The sequence below is a fragment of the Muscardinus avellanarius genome (genome assembly GCF_963383645.1).
Source record: "Muscardinus avellanarius genome assembly, chromosome: 16".
Classification (NCBI taxonomy): Eukaryota; Metazoa; Chordata; class Mammalia; order Rodentia; family Gliridae; genus Muscardinus; species Muscardinus avellanarius.
This window is the reverse complement of record NC_137802.1, coordinates 73,667,999-73,683,763: the sequence shown is the minus strand read 5'-3', so window position 1 is coordinate 73,683,763 and position 15,765 is coordinate 73,667,999. Positions and strand designations below refer to the sequence as shown.

At 53.4% G+C, this 15,765-nt stretch overlaps 2 protein-coding genes across 2 annotated transcripts; one reads left to right on the top strand and one right to left on the bottom strand.

Annotated features, from left to right (window-relative positions):
• Nucleotides 1-182: 182 nt before the first annotated feature.
• Nucleotides 183-2,490, top strand: ARL16 (ARF like GTPase 16; the record flags this gene model as incomplete). Its single annotated transcript, XM_080714165.1, has 5 exons — nucleotides 183-260; nucleotides 345-401; nucleotides 724-837; nucleotides 2,058-2,173; nucleotides 2,322-2,490. 5 exons carry the CDS (start codon nucleotides 183-185, stop codon nucleotides 2,488-2,490), a joined length of 534 nt encoding a protein of 177 aa, XP_080570291.1.
• Nucleotides 2,491-10,489: 7,999 nt separating this feature from the next.
• Nucleotides 10,490-15,713, bottom strand: CCDC137 (coiled-coil domain containing 137; the record flags this gene model as incomplete). The annotated part of the gene is made up of 6 exons (XM_080714163.1): nucleotides 10,490-10,705; nucleotides 10,854-10,933; nucleotides 11,104-11,186; nucleotides 12,106-12,328; nucleotides 15,056-15,189; nucleotides 15,574-15,713. 6 exons carry the CDS (start codon nucleotides 15,711-15,713, stop codon nucleotides 10,490-10,492), a joined length of 876 nt encoding a protein of 291 aa, XP_080570289.1.
• Nucleotides 15,714-15,765: the final 52 nt, after the last annotated feature.

Here is a 15,765-nt window from a genome sequence, read left to right as displayed (position 1 = left end):
GGAGAGGAGGCCTTCCGGTGTCCGCTGACGCCGGGCGCTGATTGGTCCGGGCCCATGGAGGCAGGGAGCCCCAAGAACCAATGAGAAGTCCGGAGGCGGGTCCCAGCCAATGGGAGCAGGGCGGAGGTAGGCCTGGTGTCTCCGCGGCTCAGACCTACAGAAGCTGGGTGTAGCACGGCCCGATGTGTCTCTTGCTTGGGGCCTCGGGGGTCGGAAAGACCCTGCTGGTGAAACGCCTGCAGAATATCCTTCCGCGCAGTGTGGGAGGGCTGGGGACCAGGGCGCGGGGCACTGAAATTGCGCGAGGTCTTCTGCGGCGACCGGGTCCTTGACCACCCGCACAGCTGAGCTCCCGGGAGGGCAAAGGCGACCTGGGGGAGCCTCCGCCGACGCGCCCCACGGTAGGTGTCTGCCCGCCGCAGGTGTGACTGACGTGCCACCTTTGCTGCTGGCAGGGCGCCTCACCCTGCTCCAGGTGGAAGCCGCGGGCCCGCTGGACAGCACTGGGGACAGCCTTCGGGCGAGGAGAGCGCAGTGTCTGGCTGGGGGCTCTCCGCTTTTCCTCTCTCCTCCCTTCCGCACGCTGATGCCCCTGGATCCGAGAAGCAAACGCCTGTTTGCCCTCTTTGGCGTCTGCGCCCTTGGAGAGGGCTGCGCTGCTGTCCAGGTTTGCAGGATGGGACCGCACTCGCATTGTTCTCTGTGTATATGGCTTCCCCACAGGTGGGCACCAACCTGACGGACATCGTGGCTCAGCGAAAGATAACCATTCGGGAACTCGGGGGATGCATGGGTCCCATCTGGTCGAGTTACTATGGAAACTGCCATTCACTCCTGGTGAGTCACAATCCTCTCTGCTTCCTTCGGGGAATAAGTCTGTCTAACCGAGCTGTTAAATCCCCGACCTCGCTTTGCCTAGGATGGCCTTTGCGTTCTTTGATGACTGTGGTAGGCAAGAAAACCGTCTCGGCTAGACTGTCCTCTGGACACCTGGTTTCTGGTGTTCGTGCTCCCGAGCTCCGGTAGAGGGCAGTATCCGTCTTCTTCTGCTTGGGTCAGGTCTTGTTTGTGTTTGAGTCCTACATCCCTCTGGTTGGTCCCAACCTGGCAAGACTTGTGCTCCAAATTCCAGGAAAGAGAGCTCATGGCCACAAAGGTACAGACGTCGATGTAGGTGAGAACGGAAATGACCCCGGCTCATCCTCTTACAACTCAGTTCCTTTTGCTTTTGCTGATTCCCAGAGCCCTTTGCTTAAATGTCATTGTGGAGCTGTGTGGTGGCGCACACCTGTAATCTCAGTACTTGGGAGGCTGAGACAGGAGGATTGCAGGTTTGAGGACAGCCTCAGGAACTTAGTGAGATCCTATTTCCAAACAAAACATAAGCCAAGTGTGGTGGCGCAGGCTTGTAATCCCAGTACTTGGGAGGCCAAGCCAGTTTGCTTCCAGCCTCAGCAACTTGTGAGGCCCTCCCAACTTAGTGAGACCTTATATCAAAATAAAAAATAAAATAGGGATGGGGGTGTAGCTCAGAGGTAGAATGTCCCTGGGTTTAATTCTTAGCACCATAAATAAATGCATAGGGCTGGGGATATAGCTCAGAGGCAGAATGTTCCTAGTTTCAATCCCCAATACCACAAAAAATAATAATTAAAAAATAAAAGTCAGTTGGGCTTGGTGGCGCATGCTTGTAATCCCAGCATTTGGGAGGCTCAGACAGGAAGATCATAGTTCGTGGCCAGCCTCCGCTATTTAGTGAGGCCCTTTGCAACCTGTTTCAAAGTAAAGAATAAAAATCAGGGCTGGGGGTATAGCTCAGAGGTAGAATGCCATGGGTTCAATCCCTGGTATCGTAAAGATAATAAATAAATAAATAAAGTTCTAGGGACAACGTGGTTCAGTCATAAAGCATTTGTCTGGCACAATTGAGGCCCTGGGCTGTACAAAAAAAAAATCCACGTCCTCTTCCTGAGTCGGGCTTGTGATGCCGGGGCGCGGCGGCACGGCCAGGACGTCTCCTAGAGCACGGCATTGCTGATGTTTCCCTTCTTCCCCAGTTCATGATGGACGCCTCTAACCCCACCCAGCTCTCTGCATCCTGCGTGCAGCTCTTGGGTCTCCTCTGTGCAGAGCAGCTCGCAGACGCATCTGTCCTGATCCTCTTCAATAAGATGTATGGCTCTATACACCGAGGGGGCGCTGGGGGATGCAGGGAGGCGCGCCCCCGGAGTGGAGCTAAGTGCGGGGCTCCTGAGGACCTGCCGTTGGCGGTGGGCAGGGCCGCGGCACCACCGCTCTGACAGGCGCTTCTGTAACTGCAGTGACCTGCCCTGCTTCATGACCCTGGAGGAGATGAAGTCGTTGATCAGGCTCCCGGACATCACTGCTTGCGCCAGGCAGAACATCACCACGGCGGAAATCAGCGCGCGGGAAGGCACTGGCCTGTCGGGGGTGCTGCGCTGGCTCGAGGACCACAGCAGCAGCAGCTGACTACGGGGCAGAGAATGTGCCTGCGCTGCCCGGCGCCCGAGAAGCAGAGCCGGCATTGCTCAGCCTCTGCTGCCTCATTCTGCTCGGGGCAGAATGCCCCAGCAGCGCCCGGGACGGTAGGGTTCTGTCTGAGGCGCAGAGCGGGGCCGGCCGAGGCACCCAGACTACGGGAGGCCCTGCCCACTGTCCTCTGCAGGAAAAGACCGTGCCCAGTCGGGCCTGCTGCCACTCTGGGAATGTGCTCCTGGGGACACCAGCCACCAGGACACCCACTGGACTTTCCCCCAGGCGTTTGGACCGTGTAGCGCCACTGAGACTTGGTCTCAGGCCTGTAGTGCCAGCTCCAGCCTGTTGGAGTGGCTGATGCCCTGGCTATGTCTCCCCCGCACAGTGTGCAGTGGTGACGAGCAGATGAGAATAAGAACCAAGCCTGGAACTAGAAAGGCCGCTGGCCTCTGCGGCTCACTCATTCAGCAAGTGGCTGTGACGGGGAGGCTCGGGCGGCATGGGAGTGCTGGCCAGCTGCCCCGTGGCCTGCTGGGCCCTGCCGTCGCCGCAAGGCAGCCTGGGGAGGACGCTCACATGAGTGGCTGGTGCGTGTGTGTCCTGAGGCTTTTCTTTTCTTTTCTTTCGTACTAGAGATTGAATCCAGGGGCATGCTACCTCCAGCTATACCCCCAGACCTATTTTTAGTTTTGATTTGGTTTGGTGGTACTGTGGATGGAACCCAGGGGCTTTCTACCTCCGAGATACCATCCCAGACCTATTTTTTATATTTCACTTGGAAAGAGGGTCTCACTAAGTTGCTGAGAGCCTCACTAAGTAGCTGAGGCTGGCTTCGAACCTGTGCGATCCTCCTGTCTCAGCCTCCCAAGTACTGGGATTTCAAGCATGCACCACCATGTCTGGCTTCTTATTTTTGTTTGTTTGTTTGTTTGGTGTCACTGGGGTTCCTGGAAACCCTTCTAACTCCGGGCTACACTCCCAGACATATTTTATACTTTTTTTATTTGGAAACAGGGTCTCTTAAGCCAGTGCAGCTGGCTTCTAAACCAGCATGATCCTCCTGTCTCTGCCTCCCAAGCTCAGGGATTACAAGCCATTCTCAGCATGGCTTTTTATTTTGAAACAGAGTTACACTAGTTGCTGAGGCTGTCCTCAAACCTGTGATACTCCTCTCTCAGCCTCCCAAGTACTGAGGTTACAGGTATCCACCACCATGCCCTACTTTATGGCTTCTTTTTTCTTTCTTTACTTCTTTCTTTTCTTTTTTCTTCTTTTTTTTTTTTTTTTTTTTTTTGGTACTAGGGATGCAACTCAAGGGCATTTTTACCTCTGACCTACATTCCCAGCCCAAAATAGTCTTTATTTTGAATCAGGGTCTCACCTCAGTAAGTAGCTGAGGCTGGCCTCCTGTCAGCCTCCCAACTACTGGGGTTATAGGATGTGTGACCACACCGGGTACAAGACCCTGTTTCAAAATAAAGACAAAAGGCCTGGGGTGTATGGGGGTGGAGCTGGGAGATAGAATGTCTCTAGGTCCAATCTCTTTACTACTGCAAAAAAAAAAAAAAAAAAAAACCAAAAGTACATACACATTTATGTCCACAGATCTGAAGGCAGAACTGTAAAGCAAAGGTGTCAGCTGAGTCGGTTCCTTCTGCGGCCCTGGGGGGGGGAGGGCCCCTTTCCTGCGTCTCTCACGGGACCTTGAGTGGCTGCAGCAGCCCTTGGCACAAGGCTCACAAAACCTCAGTCTCAGAGATCTTCCCGCGATCTCTTCGGTGTGTCTGTATTCGTGTTCTCTCTCTCTCTCATACTGGGGATTGAACTCGGGAGCATTTTACCTCCCAGCTTCACCCCAGGTCTTTTTTGTTTTGTTTTGAAACAGGGTCTTCTAAGTTGCAGAGGCTGGCCTCAAACCTGCGATCTTCCTATCTCAGCCTCTTCTCTTCAGGACATCTAGGAGGATACATCATCATATCTGCAAAATCCCTTTCTCCAAATAAGGTCAACCTGGACATACCTTTTGGGACCGCCACTTAACCTACAACAATAACTCTTATCTGGGTACAGTGGTGCATGCCTCTAATTACAGTACTTGGGAAGCTGAGACAGGAGGATTGCAGGTTCAAGGCCAGCCTAGGCAACTTAGCAAGACCTGTTTCAAACTAGAAAAGTAAGCTGGGCATGATGGTGCACACTTATAATTCCAGTACTTGGGAGGCTGAGACAGGAGGATTGCAGGTTTGAAGCCAGCCTTGACAACTTAGTGAGGCCCTCTGCAACTTAGTCAGACCTGTTTCCAACAAATAAAATATCGGGCTGGGGGTTTAGCTCAGAGGCAAAATGGGTTCAATCTCCAGTGCCACAAAAATATATAAATAAATAAATAAATAAAAACAAATAAAAAGTAAAACTGGGCTGTGGGTTTAGCTAGGAGGTAGAACACCCCTGGGTTCAATTACTAGGAATGAACACAAATACACAAACACACACACACACACACACACACACACAAATAATAAATAATAATAAAGGCTAGGGGTGTAGCTCAAAGGTAGAATGCCCCTATATTCAATCCCTAGTACCCTCCAAAATAAAACAGAATCTAGTTCTGAATGTGGTGTCGGTTTTCTAAGGAAGGCCCTCTGTCTCAGCTGGCAGGCCGGTCTCCTGTAGCAGAGGCCAGACCTGCAGCCACCTCCGCCTCGGCATAAAGCTGCTGTAAAACTGCAGGGCCGGGCTCCGGCCTCAGCGCTTTTCTCGTCTACTTTCTTGGGAGATATTTATTCGAACAAAGGGTTGTAGAGGTTGCCCAGGAAAAGTTCTGCCCATTCACTGCCAAGTGATGTGGCTCAAAGCTTACCATAGTCTGGCTGCAGCCGCAGGCCGAGACGGCCTCCCTCGGGGGAGGTGTGTCTGTGCCCCTCAGCTGCATGTGGCCATGGCCCTGCTGGCGCCCGCTTCTCAGCCATGCTCTGGACGTCGTCCTGTGTCACTGCTCTGCTGCAGACACACACTGTCCCTGACCCATTGCTACCGTAGGAACAGAAGGTGTGATCATGGCTGATCCTCTGTAACAAAGGCAAGTTAACGGAAGCATTACAGGCTTATCTATTTACTTATTTTTGTGGTACTGAGGATGGAATCTAGAGGCAGGGTCTAAGTTGTGGAGGGCCTCAAAAATTGCTGAGGCTAGCCAGGCGTGGTGGCGCACGCTTGTAATCCCAGCATTCGGGAGGCTGAGACCAGAGAATCGCAGTTTGCGGACAGCCTCAGCTACTTAGTGAGGCCCTCTGCAACTCAGTGAAACCCTGTTTCAAAATAAAGAATCAAAAATAGGGCAGGGGGTGTAGCTCGGAGGTCAAATACCCTTGGGTTCCATCCCAACCTGTAAAAAAAAAAAAAAAATGGCTGAAGCTGGCGGAGAACCTGTGACCTTCCTGTCTCAGACTTTTAAATACTAGCATCACAAGGGTGCACCACCACATCTGGCTATATGTTTATTTAATAAATGTTGTATATGACATGAAGCCGGGTGTGGTGGCATATGATTGTAATCCCAGCATTTGGGAGGCTGAGGCAGAAGGATCGTGGTCCTCCCCAGTACCGCAAAAAAAAAAAAAAAAAAAAGTTTTCTCTGACACTAGAGCCTTCAGTAAAGACTCAAGGAAAACTTTTGTGGTGCTTAGTTTCCCTAAAAGCAAAAAGCAGCTGGCCGCTGGGCGTGGAGGTGACTCTTGTAATCCCAACATTCGGGAGGTGGAGACCGGAGGATCCTGGTTGGCGGCCAGCCTCAGGTGCTTAGCTTACATCAAGAGGAAAGGGCGTCCAACCTGTAGACAGTGAGGCCAGGGGATGGAGTTACAAGAGTTTAAGAAATTCTATCTCAGGGTCACACCACATTCTCCTAGTGTTTTGGGAAGGCTCAAGGCCCAGGACCGGGTTCAAGCCTACTGGGAAAACCCTACAGCTGGCTGCTCACAGTGAGGTTGAGGCAGCCAGCGTGGCGTTGGCACGAGCCCAAATCCCAGTACTTGGGAAGCTGAGACACACAGATTGCAGGTACCAGGACAGCCAAGAGCAATGCAACAAGCCCACCAGCAACCAGGTAGAGCCTTTTTTTTTTTTGGTACTGGGGGTGGAACCCAAGGTCTTTTCTACCTCTAGGCTATACGCCCAGACCTATCAGACCTATTTTATGTTTTCTATTTTGGAAACAGGGTCTCACTAAGTTGCTGAGAGCCTAGTAGCTGAGGTTGGCTTCGAACCTGTGTGATCCTCCTGTCTCAGCCTCCCAAGCGCTGGGATTACAAGCGTGTGCCACCACGTGCGGCTAGTGAGAGCCTTTTTTTTTTTTTTTTTTTTTTGGTGGTACTGAGGATGGAACCCTTCTACCTCTGGGCTACACTCCCAGACCTATTTTATATTTTATTTGGAAACAGGGTCTCTTAAGCCAAGGCTGGCTTTGAACCTGCATGATCCTCCTGTTTCTGCCTCCCAAACACGGGCATTACAAGCATGCGCCACCACACCCAGCTGGTGAGAGCCTTTTTTTTTCTTTTGGTGGTACTGGGGTTCCTGGAAACCCTTCTACCACCTCTAGGCTACACTCCCAGACCCCCCTTTTTTAAAATTTGTAAACAGGGTCTCTTAAGCCAGCAAGGCTGGCTTCGAACCTAAGCAATCCTCCTGTCTCTGCCCCCCCCAAGCACAGGGATTACAAGTGTGCACCACCAAGCCTGGCAATAGTGAGAGCCTTTTTAAAAGCATAAAAAGGGCTGGGTGTAGTTTGAAGGTAGGACCCAGAACGTGGCGGGACGGGGACCCAGGGCCTCTACGCCCCTCCTCCCAGGCCCCAGCTTTCCGCAAGGCTGCCTTGGGACCCCCACCACGGCAGTACTCGATGTCACCAAGGGCTGATGCCATTGTCTGGCTTCGTCCCCAGGCTGCCTAGGGGAGGCAGCTGGAGCACTCAGGTATCAGCACCAGGGACAGAGGCAGAGGCCTTGCCCCGCCCAAGCTCAGTGTGGCAAGGAATACCAGCTGCTGCACGGGACAGAAAGAGCAGGAGACAGAGGCCCTGGCAGAGGGTCAGCCCCTGGAAAGCTCGTCCAGGCAAGGATGGAGGAGCAGGATTCTACTAAGGTCCATGTGAAAGGAAGGCTTAAGTAGAGAGGTCAATTCCAGGCACGGTGGCATACACTACAATCCCAGGACATGGGAGGCTGAGACAGGATCTTAAGTTGAGACTAGCCTCAGAAACTTAGCCATTTCAAAACAAGTAAGCTGGGTGTGGTGGTGCATTCCTGTAATCCCAGTACTTGGGGAGCTGAGATAGGAGGGTGACAGGCTTTATTTATTTATTTTTGCAGGTCTGGGGATGGAAGCCAGGGGCATTTGATTTCCAAGCTACAGCCACTCCCCCCACCTTTTTTTAATTTGAAACAGGGTCTCAGTAAGTTGCAGAGGGCCTAAGTAACTGACGCTGTCTGTAAACCATGATCCTCTGGTCTCAGCCTCCCGAATGCTGGGATTACAAGCGTGCACCACCACACCTGGCTGGGCCACACGTTTTATTATTATTATTATTATTATTATTGTTGTTGTTGTTGTTGTGTGTAGTACTGGGGATGGAACCCAGGGGCTTTCCACCTCCAGATTATACTCCCAGACCTATTTTATATTTTATTTGGCAACAGGGTCTCACTAAATTGCTGAGAGCCTCACTAAGTAGCTGAGGCTGGCTTCGAACCTGTGTGATCCTCCTGTCTCAGCCTCCCAAATCCAGGGATTACAAGCGTGCGCCTCCATGCCCGCCTTGGGACACAGGTTTTAAACCAGCCTCAGCAATTTACTGAGACTCTCAGCAACCTAGTGAGGCCATTTCAAAATAAAAATAAAAAATAGGACTAGGGCTGGGCATGGTGGTGCAATCTTGTAATCCCTGCTCTTGGGAGGCGGAGGCAGGAGGATCGCACAGGTTCAAAGCCAGCCTCCGCTACTGAGTGAGGTCTCAGCAACTTAGTGAGACCCTGTTTCCAAATAAAGTAGAAAATAGGTCTGGGAGTATAGCTCAGAGGCAGAAAAGCCCCTGGGTTCCACTCCTCAATACTACAAAAAAAAAAAAAAAAAAAGAATAAAAAATAGGGCTGGGAGTGTAGCTCAGAGGCAGAATGTCCTTGGGTTCAATCCCCAGCACCAAAATAGGTAAGTAAATAAATAAGCAAGCAGGGCATGGTGGTGCACGCTAGTAATCCCAGTTCTTGGGAGGTTGATCACAGGTTTGAAGCCAGCCTTGGCAACTTAGTGAGGCCTTTTGCAACTTAGACCTATTTCAAAATAAATTATAAAAATAGGGCTGGGAGTATAGCTTAGAAGTAGAATGCTCCTAGCCGGGCGTGGTGGCACACACTTGTAATCCCAGCATTACAGAGGCTGAGACCGGAGGATCACGGTTCACGTACAGCCTCAGCTACTTAGTGAGGCCCTCTGCAACTCAGTTAGACACGGTTTCAAAATAAAGAATAAAAAATAGGGCAAAGGGTGTAGCTCAGAGGTTGAATGCCCCTGGGTTCCATCCCCAGACCTGCAAAAAAGAAAAAAGAAGTAGAATGCTCCTGAGTTCAATGCCCAGTACCAAAAAATAAACAAATGAATAGGGCTGGGAGTGTAGCTCAGAGATAGAATGCCCTGGGTTCAATCCCAGTACCAAATAAATAAGTAATGGGGCAAGGGGCGCATGCACACACACACACACACACACACACACAGCAGAGTCCCTTACTCCTGCTGCAGAGGGCCCATGGCAGCCCTCAGTGGCAGGTCACACCATGGCACTTCATGCAGGCAGAGGTGGAAGGCCAGCCCGCCCCACAGGGCACAAAAGCTGGTGCCCTTGCCAGCAGCTGTGCCTAGCTCCTGACTCAAACAGGACCGGAGATGCCAACGCAGTCCACCCAGCACCCAGCACGGCAAGGCCATCAAGGAGCCGTCGCAGGGTATCAGGACCACTCAAGAGAGCAGCAGTTCCAATTTCAAAATAGGAAAAATTTAATAAAAATAAACTCTGGAAGAGCGATAAGGATCACACAGTCAGCCACTTCACTCGTGCTCCCAGGCTGGCCGGGCTTCTGCTGAGTCTCTGGGGAGGACAACGATGGACAGACAGACGGATGACAAGGGGCCTGGGAGGTCTGTGTGGGACGCCCCGCGCTTCCTGGCGGGGCAGAGCGAGCAGCAGGTGAGTCTGGTTTTGTGTTTAGCGGCGCTCACACACTGTCACAGGCAAATGCTCTACCCCGGAGCTACAGCCCCAGCCCGGCTTCAGTCTTAAGCACTCCCTCCAGTCTGAAGCCAACAGCCGGTGCTAGCCCCTTTGCTGTTGGTAGGAGATTGGGATCTGGCAAGGTCCTGCTCCAGGGAGCTCTCAGGCCTCCCCGTCTCCCAGAGTCCTGTTCTGAGGGTCGCAGGCCTGCTCCTGTGTGCTGGCGTGAAGGTAGTCATCATCCTCCATCTGAACCACACCTGGGCTGAGCTCTGCTGCCTCCGCGGGCCCACCAGCAAGTGCGCTAAGCTCCGGCCCCCGGCACGGACCAGAGACGGTCTGGGTGCTGCCATCAGCTCTGCCTCTGGCAGGGTCCACTGCTCCCCCGGCCTGCTTCCTGCCTGCCTGCTTGCCCTTGTCGCCGAGTCCCAGAGCCTCTTGGCCACTGAGCTATCTGCACCAGCACTTTCCAGCATTAACTGGTGCACAGAGTCAGGATTACGGACCGGGCCCTCCCTAAAGTGGCCCCAAGTTTTCTCAGGAGAACAAAAATCTATGGGGCGCACAGCCTGTGTGAGACAAGCCCGCGCGGTCACTTCTGAGAGGACAGCCTTTAGGGGATGGGAGCTGGTGTGCGGCCCCGTGCAGGGGAAAGGACCTGCCGTCTCTGACCCTGCGCGGCAGCCCCAGGCCAGTTTCCCGGGGTGTGCCCAAGCTCTGGTCTCTCTGTCACAGCGGCGCCTTGGCTGTCCTCGGGGCGTGGCTGGGCGGCTGCGGCAACAGGGGCCCCCGCTGCTGCTGCTGCTGCTTCAGGGCTCTGTAGGCCTGCACGGCCCTCTCCCGCTCCTCCCCCAGGAGCCGCTGCCGGGCCATCGAGGTGGCGGCAGGCCGGGACACGCCGCCAGGGCTCCAAAGCATCTTCAGCATCAGAGGCTTCCTGCCAGGCTGAGGAGGGAGGAGGGAGGCTGAGGGTCAGCTGGGCCAGGAGGGGATCACAGGGCTGCACGCTCCTGTGAGGCTGGACTAGGCCTCCACACCCTGCCCACCCCGGGGCGGGCTCAGACGCCTCCCCCCCGGGCCCTGTCCCGCATACCTGGTCCCTGGTTTCACTCCTCCTGGGCCTGGCAGTCAGCTCCGGGGGCTGCAGGACGACCTCTCCAAACTTTATCGTATCTGGAGGGACCAAATGGACAGGGGCCTGCTGCTCGCAGCCCTGGAGCCTCCCGTCAGCCCTTCTCTGGGGGCTGGGACACAGCCCAGACTCCTCCGCTGGTTGCTCACAGGCACCCGCCAGGGGGAAGGACAGGGGACTGCGGCTAACAGGGGCATCTGGGAAGAGCTACCTCGAAGCAGCTCCTGCTCCAGCCTGTCAGCTGCCTGTGCCTCCTTCTTCTGCCGGGCTTTGTCCAGTCGCCGCTTCTGGAACCTGGGGAGAAAGACCGTGCTATCCAGGCGCCAAAGTGCTCATTCTGCCTGAGGAAGGGACAGAGGCCACCCTCCCATTGAGGGGTGCATGGCGGCAGAGCAGAGACCCAAGCCAGGCCGGCACCCATGTCCTGGTGCCCACGTCCCTCATCACCCCTAACCCCGCCGTAGCCACCAGGCCGCTCGAGGTTCTCAGCCCCAGGAGACGAGGACGGTGTCTACGTACATCGAGGATCATCACATGGAGGAGGGCTGGGGAGGCTGCCAACACCCTTCAATGCATGGGGCAGCCCTCCGCCAGCGTCAGCGTGCTGCCGTGCCCAGGGGCCTGGGGTGGGGGCCGTCCGGGTGACACGGCACCTCAGCTGCCGTGGATCTTAGGGTTTCTGGACAGCTCTAGAGACTACGTGGCTGCAGGCTGTATCTGGGCATGTTTTCTGTCATGCCATTTTCTTTGGCTAACGTGACTATAAGCATAAGAAAATAAGAATTTTACAGAGCTCTTGGAAAGAATCTCTCTAGCCTTCACAGCTTTAGTAAATCAAAAAGGTGCAGCTGCTGGGTGTGGTAGTGCACACCTGTAAACCTAACACTTGGGAGGCTGAGAGAAGAGGATAGTGAGTTTGAGGACAGCCTTAGCAAGTAGCAAGACTCTTTATCAACCCAGCAAGACTCTATTCCAAATAAAAATAAAATAGCTCTGGGTCTGGGGATGTAGCTCAGAGGTAGAATGCCCCGGGTTCAATCTCCAGCACTGCTACAAAAAAAAAAAAAAAAAAAAAAAAAAAGATGTACATCCCAGTTTTCCTGAATCATGGGGTGGAGTGGGCAGGGGCTGACCCAGCAACCAAACCCTGCCACTGCAGGGCAACCCTCAGAACCCAAAGCCCTGGCCCGGAACCCTCCAGGCCCCAGCTCACGCTTTCTTCCGCTCAGACTTCTCCTTCTTGGGCGCTGCCTGCACCTCTGGCTGCCGGCTGGCCTGGTTCTTGCTAAGGAAGAGCACATGCTGGGCCTCCTGCTCCATCCGCTCGATGTAGGCCCCATCAGATTCCCCCTTCCTCTGCTTGAACTTGGGGACAACAATGTCGGGCTCTGCCCCCTTGGCTTCCTTCTCCAAGGTCCTCCTGAAGACCTTCTGGGCTGAGGACAAAAGAGGCCTGGAATAAGGGTCAGGAAGGAGTGGATGGTGCCAGGCAGGGGGATCACACCCACTTCCCCGCCCCAAGTCACAGGAAGGGAAGACAGCCAAAGAGGACCCAAGATGCCCAGTTACGGCGTCCCCAGGAATGCAGTCCCACATCCTGGCGGCACATATTAAAGATATCCACCGCTTAGCTGGGTGTGGTGACACACTCCTGTGATCCCAGGACCTGGGGGGCTGAGAGAGGAGGATTACATGATCAAAGCTGGCCTCGCAACTTAGTGAGACTCTGAACAATTTAGTGAAACCCTGTTTCAAAAATAAAAAATACCTCAGCTACTTAGTGAGGCCCTGTTTCAAAATAAAGAATACAAAATAGAGCAGGGGGTGTAGCTTGGAGGTAAGATGCCCCTGGGTTCCATCTCCAGACCCGCAAAAATAAATAAATAAAAAATAAAAGAGCTGGGCGTGGTAGCGCATGCTTGTAATCCCAGCATTCGGGAGGCTGAGACCGGAGGATCGTGGTTCGCGGACAGCCTCAGCTACTTAGTGAGGCCCTCTGCAACTCAGTAAGACCTGGTTTCAAAATAAAGAATAAAAAAAAATAGGGCAGGGGGTGTAGCTCGGAGGTCAAATGCCTCTGGGTTCCATCCCCAGACCTGTAAATAAATAAATAATAAAGTAGGACTGGGAGTGCAGTTCAGTGGTAGAATGGCGCTGGGCTCAATCCCTAGTACCACCACAGCACCACTGAAAGAAACCAGAGACAACCTAAACGCTCACCCAAAGGGCTCTGGTTGAAGGCCAGGCACAGTGGCCCAGGCCTATAATCCCCACTATTGGGGAGACTGAGGCAGAAGGACTGCAAGTAAAAGTCCAGCCTGAGCCAAACGAGGCACCGCACGCCTGCAATCCTAGTACTTGGGAGGCTGAGACAGTAAGACCACAGGTTCACAGCCAGCCTCAGCAACTTAACAAGGTTCCTTGCAACCTAGCAAGACCCTGTTTCTAAAATAAAATAAGCCAGGCCTGGTGGCATATGCTTGTAATCCCAGCGCTTGGGAGGCTGAGACAGGAGGCTCGCACAGGTTCAAAGTCAGCCTCAGCTACTGAGTGAGGCTCGCAATAACTTAGTGAGACCCTGTTTACAAATAAAGTATAAAATAAGTCTGGGAGTATAGCCCAGAGGTAGAAAAGCCCCTGGGTTCCACCCCCAGTACAATCAATCAATCAATAATAAATAAATAAATAAATAAATAAATAAATAAGAGCCGGGCATGGTGGCACACACTTGTAATCCCAGCATTCGGGAGGCTGAGACCAGAGGATTGCAGTTCGTGGACAGCCTCAGCTACTTAGTGAGGTCCTCTACAACTCAGTGAGACCTGATTTCAAAATAAAGAATAAAAAAATAGGGCAGGGGCTGTAGCTTGGAGGTCGAATACCCCTGGGTTCCATCCCTAGACCTGCAAAAAAAAGCTGGGCGTGGTGGTGCACACTTGTAATCCCAGTACTAGTTGGGAAGCTGAGACAGGAGGATCCCAGGTTCCCAACAATCCCCAGCACATACACACACAAAAAAATAAATAAATAAATAATTGTGTGTGTGTGTGTGTGTGTGTGTGTGTGTGTGTGTGTGTGTATGGCTGGGGTTGTAGCTTGGAGGGTTCCACTCCCAGTATCACAAAATAAATAAATAAATAAGTGAATGAATGAATAGGGATGGGGGGGGTGTGGTTTAGAAGCAGAATGACCCAGGGTTCAATCCCCAGTAACACAACACACACACACAACATTGCCAGCCTGGGCAACTTGGTGAAATCGTGTTTCAAAATAAAAAGTAAAAAGGAAGCCCAGAACGGTGGTGCACCCTTGTAATCTCAGCATTCCGGAGGCTGAGACAGGAGGATCATGGTTAGCAGATAGTTGCAACTTAGTGAAACCCTGTTTCAAAATAAAGAATAAAAATTAGGGCAGGGGGTATAGCTAGGAGGTTGAAAACCTCTGGGCACCATCCTCAGTACTGCAAGAAAAAAAACAAAACCTAAAAAGGGCTGGGGTGCAGCTCAGTGGTTTCACCACTCCTTTGCAGAAGTCTAAGGTTTGCATACTGGCCATAAAACACTGCTGTAAAATCATTTCCATGTTTGGAAAAACAAACATGTACATATATAAAATACAAATGCATTTGGATATCATCTCCCAACCTTCCCAGAGTGAGGTAAGGTGGACAGGTAGGCTCCTACCCAGACTCTGGAGTTGGAGGCAGGTAAAAGCGGCCAGCTTCTCAGAGGGGTGTGATCAATTTTCCCCCTTAAACTCCCAGACCCACCCACTTCTATCTGGCATGGCTCCAGCACTCTGGTCCAGGACTTGCCCCTCTTCTTTCAAAGTCAGTTTGAATCAGTGTTCCAGCTTAAAACTCTTTGATGACCCATCCCTACTCCCTTTAGGAGAAAAACAATCAACACTCCCTCCCATGGTACCTGAGGTCCCCTGAACGGTTCCCTCAGCTCCTTGCACGCCTCCTCCAGGACATTACACAAGCGAGCGCTGCTTTGGCCTTGACCCTGGCCTTAGCTCAGCACCTCTTCCCATGCCCTACAAGCCCCCGACAATGGGGTTTGGAGAATTTCCTCTGCCCCAAACGCTCTGAAGTATTTGGGCAGCTGGGCAGAGGGAGACACATAAAGCTTTGCCATTGCCCAGCAGGGGCCTGCAGATACCTTCCTTCTTTCTCTTCTTGTTACTGAGAGGGTTTTTCATCTCCTGTTGACTCTTCATGATCTCTCGGAGTCGGAAAGGGATTTCTTGCTCGTCCTGGTTCTTGGGCTTGCAATTCAACTTCTTCTTTTCTCTGCTGGGAAGGAGAACCCGGGAATGAGACCCGTCACAAGTAAAGTGTTAATTAGAAACGGAGAAAGGGAGGTCGGGCCTGGGCAGAGGAGCCGCAGGGCCGGCAGCAGGGGCGGGGAGAGGGCCCTCAGCTCTCAACCTCGCTGAAGCTGTCCCTCACTGCTCTCGAAACAGTCTAGGGCGAAAGGCGCTCTGAAAGCCCTGGGGGGCTGGCACCCCTGGCCTCGTACGCAACGTGGCACGTACAAAACGAGACTCACGCCTCCGCTCATCCGAGTGATCTTCGTGGAGCGTGGGCCACGGCACCAAAGCAAGTCTGGGGCACGACAACCCAGGATGCAAGCGGGCAGTGAGCTGCCCGGGTCCCCTCCCCCGGGCCGGCACCCACCCGCGCCGCCCGGGCCGCGCATCCGAGCGCTGCTGCCCTCGCAGCTGCTCCTGCCCTGGCCGCCGCGCCTGTGGCCGTCCCGGCCTCCCAGGACCCCCGGACCCCGCGGGGGCCGCTGCTCCGCGTCCTGCTCTGGCCATAGCCACATTGGGCGCTCCGGTGCGAAGCCACTTCCGCCCTCCTCTGTGGTCC